Source organism: Trichoderma gamsii (assembly GCF_001481775.2).
Source record: "Trichoderma gamsii strain T6085 chromosome Unknown Scaffold_14.2, whole genome shotgun sequence".
Lineage (NCBI taxonomy): Eukaryota > Fungi > Ascomycota > Sordariomycetes > Hypocreales > Hypocreaceae > Trichoderma > Trichoderma gamsii.
Window position 1 is genome coordinate 37,144 of NW_020171351.1, and position 12,834 is coordinate 49,977.

The 12,834-nt window shown below is 51.9% G+C and overlaps 3 protein-coding genes across 3 annotated transcripts; 1 reads left to right on the forward strand and 2 right to left on the reverse strand.

Moving 5' to 3' along the window:
- Positions 1-1,838: 1,838 nt before the first annotated feature.
- Positions 1,839-2,948, reverse strand: TGAM01_v204703 (hypothetical protein; the record flags this gene model as incomplete). The annotated part of the gene is made up of 1 exon (XM_018801596.1): positions 1,839-2,948. The coding sequence occupies one exon, from the start codon at positions 2,946-2,948 to the stop codon at positions 1,839-1,841; it is 1,110 nt and encodes a 369-aa protein (XP_018665389.1).
- An 894-nt stretch (positions 2,949-3,842) lies between these two features.
- TGAM01_v204704 (hypothetical protein) lies at positions 3,843-8,015 on the forward strand (the record flags this gene model as incomplete). The annotated part of the gene is made up of 3 exons (XM_018801595.1): positions 3,843-4,000; positions 4,174-5,906; positions 5,977-8,015. 3 exons carry the CDS (start codon positions 3,843-3,845, stop codon positions 8,013-8,015), a joined length of 3,930 nt encoding a protein of 1,309 aa, XP_018665388.1.
- A 1,051-nt stretch (positions 8,016-9,066) lies between these two features.
- Positions 9,067-12,207, reverse strand: TGAM01_v204705 (hypothetical protein; the record flags this gene model as incomplete). Its single annotated transcript, XM_018801594.2, has 2 exons — positions 9,067-11,928; positions 12,016-12,207. 2 exons carry the CDS (start codon positions 12,205-12,207, stop codon positions 9,067-9,069), a joined length of 3,054 nt encoding a protein of 1,017 aa, XP_018665387.2.
- Positions 12,208-12,834: the final 627 nt, after the last annotated feature.

Genomic DNA, 12,834 nt, shown 5'->3' on the forward strand with positions numbered 1-12,834 from the left:
AACAACAACCCCCCTTAGCAGGTATGTACCAAGGAAAAATCCAAGGCTGGGACTCAATGTTAAAAATCAAAGAGCAAAAAAAGCAACACCACCTGCATCACCTCCCTACAGCTTTTTAGCGAGGTCTGCCGGGTATCAATGGGTAACAAATTGATGGCTTACATGCCGCCAAACGGCAGTGGGGTGGAGGTGATTGGCTCCGGATACGCATTCGAGTAAAGAAGGAAAGGGCTTACATAGGTAGGTAGAGCTAAAAAAGCAAACAAGAGATTCGAGTTTAGAGAGAGGGAAAAGCAAAGAAAAACGAACCATGAAATGGACCGATTATTTCGGCTCGGTCTAGCTGGAGCGGTCGCCCCTGTCCGTGGCTGTAAGGGAGGAAGTGGTGTAAGCGTGTCTATGTAAGGACTGTACGGGCTGCATTTACTTACACCTAGTAGTGTTTGCTGTTTATTATTTACTTGAAAACAGGCTTCATCCAAGTATTAGATAGTATGTCTCGTCAAATAGAGGCTTGGGAATCATGCCTTCAAAACAGCTGGTTGTGGCCGTCGTGACCCGACAAAGCGAAACGAGAGCGGCCCAACTCCAAGGGCTCGGATTTTGGCGATGCTTGGCTTGGGATCGTAAGTGACAAACCCCCTGTCGACCCCCTCGCCTCTGTTACCCGGTCCCAGCGAGCTTGTCGTCTCAAATCCAGCCGTGGTCCCGGCATTGGGCTGCCGCCATGGGACGGGGCTCAGCTCCAGTTTCCAGAGAACTAATAGTGGACGCGGCATGTAAGGTGTTGATGGCTTCAGTATTTCGGGCCCTTGACAGCGAGTGATTGCATACTGTACTTTGCGTCGCTCGTACATGGCATATGCACGTACAAGTAGTTGTTGCATGTTTGGGATAAATGGGAAGCGGCTGTGAGGGTGACGGCGGGAGAGCATGCTTGATGTGTACATGCATTAGGTAGCAGACGAGGAGCTCCTATTAGGTACCGAAATGGACTCACGCGCGCTGCCTGGAGCTGCTATGCCCCATAATGGTACATACTCCGCAGGTGCATTGGGAGACGAAGCGAAACGCCTGACAACTCATACCAGCAGAGCCAGTGGCGAGCTCTGCCCACCGGTCCAGCCATCCATCGTGGCCTTGGTGGCGTTCCCAGCAGCCAGGTGTGGGGATTAGAATCCCACGGCACTTGAAATTGTGTCCAGGTCAAGAGAGGGGCTCGATTTAAGACGAAAGTCTAGGCTTCCTCTTTGCCGAACTTCTTTGAAACGAGCATCTACTGTACGCTTTAAATGACAAGCGATGTTATGCTATGGCTTGAAGCCGTCCGTGCCTAAAGCTGAGCGGTGGTGGAGATTGGATGGCTGAGAATCCCTGGCCGTGCGTTCGCCAAACAGGCTTTGCGGCTGCATATGCACTCTGACAGGACTAACAACTCAAGTGTATGATCCAAGAGCCGTACCAAGCCGTAACGAGACCTGACACATACTGTAAGTAAGATTGGTGGCTTGTTGTTGCGGGCAAGATACAAAGGGCAGCTGTCTTGTGTATGAAGATTTACTGAGTCGTTTGCATAAAACGTGTATTATTGGTGAGAGAGGAACAAGAGACAAATAGACATGTTTGCTATTACGGGCGTATCCACCTGGAGCTCGATCGATCGATCGATCCTTTATCTGGGGAAGAGACTGCTACTATTAATACATTATGTCGAAAGGTCAAAAGTAAAGAAAAAGGTTCTCATCGCGACTTGACATGTAGATTTTCATTACTACCGCCAGCAATAAGACGCTTCTCGTATTCGCGCTCAAGGTAAAAACAAAATGTAGATTTCCCTCTCAAAAGATCACCTTTGATGCTACGCTAAGCAGCCAAGCCGCATCACTCCAGCCTCCCTCGTCCGTCGTTGGAGGCGGCACAAAGTCCTCTGGATCCAAAGGCCCCTCGACGTGACGCTTCAGCCAAGCACTGCGGTCCACGTGCGATTGCGAATCTGCCAGTGACTCGTCGTACTCTGACTCGTCGTCATCGTCTGTCTCCTCCTCGTGCTCGTCCACCGAAAAGAGCGACCATCCCATGAATCCAGTCATCCACGAGGCCTTGGCCCCGGTGCCGCGCCGCATCAGCCTCTTGACGTCGGCCTCGGCGTCTTCGAGCGTGTCTCGCTCCAGCTCTTCCAGCCTCTCGTCGAGATCGACAAAGTCGGGGCCGGCGAGCGACTCGTGGTTGGGGAAGTAGGAGCCCTCGTCCAGGGTTCGTTCTATCGGCGTCATGAGCTGGCTCCGGCTGCCGTGGATGCTGTGCGATCGGCTCTGAGACCGACTGTGGATTTTGCTTCCAATGACGGAAATGGACATGTCGTCGTCGGCCAGACTGCCGCGTCTGCTTGTAAGCATGCTGGTGATTTCTCGTTCTCGCGCGAGCTCGTCTTCAAACGCAGCGTCTTCAATGTTCCGGATGCCTGTGAGGCTTGTAGAGCTCTGGCGCGAGATGAGCCATGATTGGCCCTTGTATTCTCTCGCTTCAAACGTCATCATTGCGCCAGTCCTTAGCAGCCAATCGCCATCAGGCCCCTCGTCATGCCGCCGGCGGGGGGTCATGGTGCCGGACGTGGACTTCTTCGTCGCATGGCCGCTGGCAAGGTGCGACGACGATTTGCTTTTGGTGATTGGGGCGCCTGAAGCAGAGGGTGTGCGGTTTCGTGATCTCGAGCGCGAGCGAGGGTTGGTTGCGGAGCTGGCGAGTAGCCGAGGCGTGGTGGGAGCGGATTTGCCTTGTAGATACGAAGTGCTGGGACGCGGCATCGGCAGGCCAGCATCATCTAATAGTTCTTCGTCATCGAGGGGAAGCTTTGTGGTCAGAGGAGCAAGCGAGAGATGGTTGAGATTGGTGGATGACCGGTTCTTGCGGCGGACGCGCTCGGCATGAGGAATGTAAGAGACGTCCATGATGGAGGTGCAGGTAGTTGGTCAGAAAGCCGCCGATAGCAAAAGTAGTCAATTAGAGCTTCTCAGAGTCTTTCAAACGAAAGGACTCAGACAGTGAATTAAAAGAAAATCACAATCGGCGGTCAGCGGCGAGAAATGACACAACAAGCAGGCAAGGGAAGTCAAAGAGAGGAGTCGGGCGTTGGTTTGAGATTCGATGGCTTTAGCTCCAGCAGGGAAAGCAAGTTCCCGAGGTTTGGAGGTCACCTGTGATTCGCCGAGTGCCGTCACCAGCCGCTGTTGCACGCACTGTAGAGCCGCTAATGACGCTGCAAAATTGCCGGTCTCGTGGTGATTTACAGTTGATGTTGCATTTGCGGGTGGTAATGGATGCAACTGACGATTCCTATTTGTTTTCGCTTCATGTCGATAGGAGGGACTAATAATAGACTAACAATTGAAGAAAAATATGAAGTGATATATCCAACTATATTGAGACTAGTTTGCCTTACATTCCTTTGGTATCTTACAGATAGATTCAGGTTTGTTTACTGAGCTCCAGACATGATTCAACTTTGGGGCCGTTAGCGCCGATCTGGCGCAAAAGTTACAATGGGTTCAGGCGGCGAGCCACCAAAATCTCTGAGACCCAGTCCAGCTTTGGGAGACAGAACGAAAAGAAAAAAAAAAAAAAAAAAAAAAAGTCCCGTCAACGCCTGACTGAAACGAGCATCGAATGCAACCTTGAGACACCAAGGAGCTAAACAACGAAAGCGAGAAGAGCAGATCGAGGCTCAGTCGTCCGATTCTTCACGCAACGCTCACCCGCTCCATCAGCCCATCGACAAGGGTTCATTTTTTCTTTTCTTCTTCTTTGTTCCATGCGCTGAGCCCCTCCAAAGCCGCCGCTTCACGATGCGCAACCTTCGCAACCTCCGATTCGGAAGATGGCGGCATCCGGACTTGACTGCCGCCTGCTGGGATCCCGAGACTGACGAAATCGTGTGCTCCATTGGGCCGACCGAGCAGAATCAGACCATCGAGCTGGTGAGGCTGTCGGACAAGGATTCAATGTGCGTCTTTGCGAATATTTGCTGTTTTGTGAGACTCGAGGCGGGGGCGGGGCAGCAACTTTTACTGCTTGGACTTTTTGTGGCTGCTTTGTCGTTGCAGCGAATATCTGATAATACTGATTAAAAAAGGAAGAAGAGGAAGAAGAAACACCACAACTGACATGGAATTCAAGAACTCGTCGCACACTCGCCCGCTGGGATGCGCCCAGTCCCACCCCCGATCTCCTCGTCGACCGAATCGTCAACCTCCAGTACTTGAGCGGCAGCGGCACGACATGCGTCGTTTTGGAAGGCGGCGACATCATTACGGTTCGCGAAGAACCAGGCGGGCCCTTCGATGTGCACATTGAAATCATGGGATCCATCGATGCCGGCATTGCGGCGGCGCGATGGTCTCCCGACGGCGAGCTGCTGACGGTGGTCACAAAGGCCGATACCGTCGTCTTCATGGGCAGCACATTCGACCCTGTCGCCGAGATTACCATGACAGAAGAGGATCTCAAGGCGTCAAAGCACGTTTCCGTAGGCTGGGGCAAGAAAGAGACGCAGTTCGAGGGCCGCGGCGCCAAGGCCCTCCGAGATCCCACGATCCCACTCAAGGTCGACCAGGGCCTTCCGAGCTCCAACGAAGATGCATCTGCGTCCATCAGCTGGCGGGGAGATGGCGCATATGTAGCCGTCAACTCGGTGCAAAGCGGCTCTCGGCGCGCCATCAGAGTCTACTCTCGCGAGGGAGAGCTGGACAGTGTCAGCGAGCCCGTGGACGGATTCGAAGGCGCTTTGAGCTGGAGGCCGTCTGGTAATCTCATTGCCGGTATTCAGCGCTTGGCGGACAGAGTCGACGTTGTGTTTTTCGAGCGCAACGGTCTGCGCCATGGACAGTTTACTCTGCGATCGCCAAATGGCTCCCCCTTGGATGCTAGCGACACCAAGATTCGCCTTGAGTGGAACTCAGACTCGACTGTTTTGGCTGTTATTCTCAGCGATACGATTCAGCTCTGGACGACGGGCAATTACCATTGGTATCTGAAGCAAGAAATTGCCATGGACCCTGGGTTTGCCTGTCTGGCCTGGCACTCGGAGAAGGCCCTTCGATTTGCTGCAGTGTCGACAGAGAGCATGATACTCGCCGAGCAAATCTTTCACACATCTCGAGGTTCATGCCGGCTACCGTATGATAATGGAGTAGTTGCCGTCATCGATGGTGAAACTGTCAAGATCACGCCTTTCCGCACTGCCAATGTGCCTCCGCCCATGTCCTTGTTCGAGGTCAAGGCGGAGTCTTCAGTCGTTGACGTAGCATTTGGACGCCAAAACTCTTCATTCGCGATTCTGCACCAGAAAGGTGTAGACCTCTATGAGCTGCCCTTGAAAAATGGGCGATCGATCAAGCCGGTAGAGGTGCTTAAGCTACCTTTTGATACCCCTAATATGCCAGAGCATCATATACCTCTACGAATCTGCTGGGTGGCGGACAACAGCTTGCGTTGTATGAGCTACCAGGATGATTTGGGCCATCTGCAGCTGGTGGTATCGACTGGCGAAGGAAACACTGCTGAAATTAGCATGCTGGATAGTAACCTTGTCCTCGGGGCCACCGCGACTCGTGAGGATGATTCTACTGTTGAGAGCTATGGCCAAGACCAATCCGGCAGGTTGTACAGACTCTCAAACTCGGGAGATGAGATTCTTCCATTCCAATTCACAACCCAGCTTCCGTGGTTCGAAGTCAGTAAGCAGGAAGAAATCGAGATGGCTTTTGGACTTTCGAGAGCGGGACACATCTTTGCCAACTCTAGATTGTTGGCCAAGAATTGCACTTCTTTTGTTGTTACGCCAAATCATCTCATCTACACTACTAGCAACCACTTTGTCAAGTACGTGCACTTGACAGCAGATGTTGAGGGTATGTTATATGTTACCTCAAAAAAAAAAAAGAAACCCATCCTCAGTAATATCATGCTAACTGGACGCAGATTTGGAAGTCCCTGGTGATGATCCCGAAAAGGATGAGCGTTGCCGCAGCGTAGAACGTGGTTCTCGTCTGGTCACGGCAATGCCAACCAATATGAGCATTGTGCTTCAAATGCCACGAGGCAACCTAGAAACCATCTTCCCCAGAGCCATGGTTGTCGCTGGTATCAGAAGCTTAATCGACGAGAAGAACTATGCGCGGGCATTTTCATACTGTCGATCACAGCGAGTTGATATGAACATTCTGTATGATCACAAGCCCGAGCAGTTTCTCTCAAGCGTTGGGGTCTTCTTGGATCAGCTCAGCGAGGTCTCTTATATCGACCTGTTTCTCTCATCGCTTAGAGAGGAAGATGTCACGCAGACCATGTATCAAGATACAAAGCGATCCAAGTCTCACTTTCACAGCATCAGCGCAGTCCCAGAAACGCTTCCCGCTACAAAGCCTCAAGGCTCCAAGGTCAATGCAATTTGCGACGCAGTTCTTAAAGGCCTCCAGCCCCTCAAAGCAACTCATCTCCAAAACATCATCTCCGCCCATGTCTGCAAAGTGCCTCCTGCTATGGATGACGGATTGACTCTTGTTGCTGAGCTGATGCAGGAAGACGAGAAACTAGCCGAAAAAGCAGTAGAGCATATCTGCTTCCTTGTGGATGTTAACCGAGTCTATGAGAATGCATTGGGCCTGTACAACCTTGATCTTGCGTTACTTGTTGCACAGCAATCTCAGCGAGATCCAAGAGAATATCTCCCCTTTATTCAAAACCTGCATGTTCTTTCTGAGCTTCGTCGCAAGTTTGAGATTGACGACCACCTCGCCCGCCGGCAGAAAGCACTGGGCCACCTTCAGGCTCTTGATGCCTTTGATGAATTGTGCAAGTACACTAGCAAGCACGACCTCTACCAAGACTCCCTCAAACTGTATAGATACGACCCGCCCCGCTTGCAGACACTAACTGAAATCTATGCCATCTACCTGGAATCGAAATCTCAATACCGGGAAGCAGGTCTGGCATACGAATCAATCAGAAACTACGCCAAAGCCACCAATTGCTATCGCTCAGCCGGTGCCACATGCTGGCAGGAATGTCTCTTCACAGCCTATCAGCAAGACCCTCCTCTTTCTGCGGATAGCAAAGCCGAGCTTGCTACCGCCCTCGCGGACGCTCTCTGGGAGGCCAAAGATTTCTCATCTGCTGCGACTATTCACCTCGACTACCTTTCTTCGCTTGAGACCGCCGTCAAGTGCCTGTGCCGTGGTTATCACTTTGCCGAGGCCATTCGTCTCGTCATTCAACACTCACGTCCCGAGCTTCTTGAGAGCGCCATCGATGTTGGACTCGCCGAAGCACTTGGCCGGACGACTGAGTTCTTGGCCGACTGCAAGGCCCAACTTCGTGCCCAGGTTCCTCGTGTGGCCGAGCTGCGCCTAAAGGCCGCTGAAGACCCCCTGGCCTTCTACGAAGGTGAACGTGCTGGCGGGCTGGATCTACCCGACGACGTCTCCGTAGCAGCAAGCTCGCGCGTCAGCACCTCTGCGAGTTTGTTCACACGATACACCGGCAAGGCGGGCAGTGTGGGCACCGCCGGCACGGGAGTCAGCCGCGCCACGAGCAAGAACCGTCGCAGAGAAGAGAAGAAGCGCGCTAGAGGACGAAAGGGCACCGTGTACGAGGAGGAATATCTGGTCAACAGTGTGCGACGACTTATCGAGCGCGTGGAGGCAGCGAAGTCTGAAGTCGAGAGGCTGGTTTTCGCGCTCGTCAGGAGAGGCATGGCTGAGCGGGCGAGAGCGGCGGAGGCGCTGATGGCGGAAGTGACGGAGGCGTGTGAAGTTGCCGTGAGGGAAGTATTTGCCGTTTCGGCGGCGCAGCAACTTCAGCAGCAGCAGGAACAGGAACAGCAGCAGCAGCAAGCTGATGAGGCGACGTGGAAGGCTTCGGGCGGAGAGGGCGTGTTTCAGGAGTTTATTCAAGAGCAGGGGAAGAAGCTGGAGCCGCCGGTTATTACAGGAATGAAGAAGCTGGCATTGTTGGGATGATGTTTGGGAGTTTTTTCATGTCTTGATTTTTTCTATTGGCTTCATATGTTCAAATAGGGAATGAATATATCATGTGGATTTGAGGAATCTGTATATTTATGATTGGCATCTGTATGTAATACAACGGTTTGAAGTTATGACACTATATGCGACATTGTGTCGTCTTACTTTTGGGAAATCATATTCAACAAGGGCTTTACTGCAATCTGGTTCTTTTGTTTATTTTATTTATTTATTTGGATTTGCGCTAATCAGTCTCTCAAACAAGTAATCAAAAAAACCATCTACCACCACGTCGCGAAAAAGATAGATACTGTTATACACAGCTTCTCTGCTCGTATCAAGTTATTCCCAATCTCTAAGAAAGAAAGAAGAAAAGAGAGAGCGAGCTAGTAATGATAATAACAGTGATAGTCAATCAATGAAAAAAAAAAGGAGGGAACTCCACGCAAGAAAAAGAGATGTATAAAAAAAAAAGCAGGATCCCTCATTCGCCTCCGCTATGAAATTCAATTCAACAAAAGCTTTAAATCCAAAAAAGTCAATCTCAGTCCATTGATCATTAAGAGAGAAATGAACTTGTTGACTTTCTCTTTCCCCTCGCTTTCCACACGTGGACGTAATGTAATGTAGTGTAATGCTTTCCATCAATCTCATATCAAACACAAAAAAGGGTAAAGATCAAACAATCAGAAAAAAGAACAAGTAAAGGGGCTGATGAGAAAAAGACTGGCCCGATCGACAGTAACGAAGTATCAAGCAGTCGAAAATACATATAGTATCAAAAACGGGAAAGAGTTCATGATAATGACAGATGTCTTTGTCCAATCGTCAAACTCAATTTCCTCATATTCGGCATTGACAAAAAAAGAAAAGGCGAAAAAGGTTGGTGGTTTCAAAAAGAGGGATGTGTCAGTGCCACTCTGTGGTTGACAGCAAACTGTTCCGGTGAAAAGACGGTGTCAAGAGTCAATCAATGCACTCTTCCCCTCCCTTCCCTTCCATTCTTCTATCCATCGGTAGAGCCTTGCATATAACAAGGACCGTTGCATTATTCATTGGCCGCTGTCGGGCTTTCAGCCTTCTTTGGTGAACCAGGTTGGCTTCCGGCAGCAGTTTCATTAACTTCCTCTTTGCCCCCTTCTTCACCTTCTTCGCCTTCTTCACCCTCCTCCTCTTCTTCTTCCTCCTCCTCCTCCTCCTCTTCTTCTTCATCGTCATCAGCGACAATACCATTCATACGCTCCCACACCTCACGTCGTATCTTTTCGTCCTTGGCCACTCGTGCTCGCTCAATTTCTTCGAAACCTCCCGACTTCTTCAGCTTGCCCTCGGCAACAAAGTTGCGAATCTCACGATGCAGTGGATTGTCAGAGCGGTTCTTCAACTCTTTCTGTCGCAGCTTCTCAGCACGTTCAATCGCCTCCAGACGGTCCTGGTGGTTAGGCTGCAAAGCTCGCACTTCTCCTAGCATGTCTTCTTTCGCAGCACTCTGATCGATGCTATTGCCGAGGTTGACAACCTTGGAAAACGTGCGCGCAGTGCTGGCGCTGGGGCTAGTACCAGCATCCTTCATCTGTTCCTTGGTAGCTTGTTCAACGAGAGCAAACGTCTCCGACGCCTTCTCCAAGTCGTCGCGCAGGTCAATGAGCAGCTCCTCCATAATGCGCAACTCATCACGACCCTGGCAAACATCCTCAAGCTCCTTCTCCCAAATCTTGGTCCAAATCGGCTTCTCCTTGTTCATGTAGTCTTCCATTGCCTTTAGTTGTTTAGAAAGCGAAGTGACGTCCTTGGAAACGACCTCAAGCTGTCGAGGCAGTGGTCGGACACCGCGGTGCACGACGTCCTTGCGCAAATCTTCCACCAAGTCTTGGAGGTCGTCAACCTTGGCAACCAGTCTATCCGAGTCGGCATTGAGCTGTTTCCGTCCGTTTGTAACGTAGGCATATCCGTTGTCTCCATCCATACTGGGGATTGCGGCCTTGGCAGCCACTGTTTTGACATTGGCCGCTTTGCTGCGAATAGTGGACATGGAAGCCTGAATCTCGGACTGGAAAGTGGAATAGGTCTGTCGGAGAACAGCAAGATCGCGGCGCAGGGTTTGAACTTCTCCAATCTGGCCGCTGCCAAGCTTCTTTCCGGCTCCCAATAGAGTCAGAGTCTTTGGTTCGTCCGCAGCTCGTACAGGAGCCTGTTGAGCCTGCTCTACAATCTGAGCCATCTCCTTGGCAGTCTCTTGTTGGCGATCCGACACTCGCTGGAGAGTAACAGCCTGGTCGTCCACATTCTGCTTCACCTCTCGAACAATTTTGGTGAGTGCAAACATGCCCTCATCGATGTGTCGCTTGACTTCGTCCAGCGCCTCTACGTTGAGTACCAACACAGTTCGATCCTTGATATCGCTTAGGTCTTCCAACTCGTGACGGACACCAGACACCGGGTCCTGGATGTAAATCTCGGGTAAATCGGCGCCATTTTGCTGCGTGTTCCAAGAGAACTTATCTATAAAAGCCAGCTGCAAGCGTCCAATGGATAGTTCATCGCGACCTTCGGGTAGAACAATCTTCTTAACTTTTGACTTGTACTGGAGAAAGAGTGTCAAATCCTTGGTCGGGGTTGGTGGAGGCGAAACCTGGAAGTAGTTCTCGCTTGGCTTTGACTCTGCGGGAAGAGGCGCTGCTGTTGGGGTGTCGTTTTGCTTGATTTTCTGTTCCTTCTTGGCTTCAGATTGCGGCGATTCGAGCATGAAAGGATTGGAATCGTTCAGAGGTCCGGAGAGAGTTGCACCTGGTGCGTACTTGTCATCTGGGGTCCTTGCGAGCGGACTCTCAGCTGGTTGGGTAGGTAGAGTTTCTTCTGCTACCTGGCTGGGAACGCGAACAGGGGAATTGTTATAAGTACTGCTTCGTTTGATTTGAGAGGCCGTACGGCTATGTCGAACGGATTCGCGTGACTGAACAGCACGCAGCGATTCCCTGGCCTCCTTTCTTCCCCTATTTGGCAAAGTCCCTGTTTGCGACGGAAGCATAGGGACGGCGCTCACGGACCCTCCAAGGTGTTTCGAGATCTGGTATTGAGAGTATCGCCGGGAGGCTCTTCTTTCCAAATCACCGCCCTTTTGCAGCGCTGCTAAAGCGCTGGAAGTATTATCCGGTGGTGGAGGAGGCGGGGGTGGGAATGAATCGATATTGAGGTCTCCTACTGGCGGTCCTGTAGGCATTGAAGGCATGGACGACTCCTCCGCCGGGTAAGGTGGCACTACAGGCATGTTCTGCATGGTCGAGCTAGACACGGAGGACATTTCTGACGCAACCGATCCCCTAGATTGGTCTCGTTCAGCGTTGAAGCGCCGCGTGGGCGATGATCCGCCATTCGGCTGGGGACCGGATCCCGGTCGATGCGAGGAGGGTCGATGGCTCTCCAAGGTATCCTCGAGCATATTCGTCAAGCCACTGCTCCCACTGGCAATCGTACTGACGCTGGTGGTTCTCTCCGGCACAGAAGATTCCCTATCTCGTCCCTGTTTCTGGCGCAGCCTCTGTTGTTTTCGCTTTAGTCCGTGCAGCAGGTTGATGATGATATCTCGAATCCTAGGCAGATATTTCTCCAAGCTCTCGGCACTGGCTTCCTGGCTCAAACAAGCCTCGAGAATGCTTCGAAGCAGGTCTGGGACGTTGCCGAGGTCGGATGTATCGACATTGATGGCCGTAAAGGCCCGGCAAGCCATGTTGAATTCATAGCCTAATCGCACGTAGACGTCGGAGACCTGCGCATCGGTTGCCTGGCCGCGCGACCACTGTGTTAATGTCTCGAGCAGCTGTTTTGTGGCTACGAGCAGGTGGGTGACGCTCTTTTCGATTTGCGACAATGGCATGTTGGAGCCGCTTCCCGATCCGGATGAAGATGAACCCTGTACACACGGTTAGAAGGCGTCAGCTTGAGTCGCGCTCCGATAGCTAGGATGAGCGCCATATCCCCCCTTGGAGATGCCACATACCTCGCGGTTTGTTCTCCTAGAGCCGCTGCTTGACGGAGCAGATCTGACAGAGACGTTGGACTGTCGCTGGGCCTGGCCGGGCGGGATGCCAGGAGAAATGGCTCGCACCGAAGGTGGAGGCCCAGGGTCAGCAGCACCTGGAGAGCGACGCTGCGAATAAGCCCTCTGAGCGGCAGAGGCTTGCGGCTGCATCTTGAAACCTCTCTGTCTTTGTTTTTTTTTTTCTTTGTATTCTTGTTTAGTTTCTGTTTCCTCCTATTACTTCTCCCAAGCTCGTAGTAGCGACGAGTGCTTCCTGTCGGGTGTATCCCTCGCCCCTGATGTTCGTTCCACGTGCCGTGATCGCGGGAGCCAGGCCTGTGGCTGGCGAGCGGGTCGAAGAAGGCGTTTGGTGGCGGATTGTCAAAAAATTAATGAGCGAGCGACCGACGATGTCCGAAATGGGAGGCGGAGTTGTCTGTCGTCGAGTCGAAATCGAAGCCGTGAGTCTCTTGTGTAAGCGAAAAGCAGCGACTGAGGGAAAGTCGCATTATCCAACGAGCGGCGGACGACAAGAAGCAAAATAAAAAGAGAGGCCGAGCGCAGTTCAGTCTTTCGGCTATGCGCTATGCGCACATTCAACTGGCGACCAGGAAGCAAAAGGACAGACGTGGCGGCGCAACTTGTGACAAGCCCTCGAGGCGAGAGAGTGAGAGCGTAAGAAAAAAGACGAAGAAAGGAAAAGGGAAAATGAATGGCCGGGTTTGGGACCTGCAAGAGGCTGGCGTTGGTGTCTGGTCTGGTCTTGAAGAGAGATGCGAGAGGGGGTGGCCTGGTCTG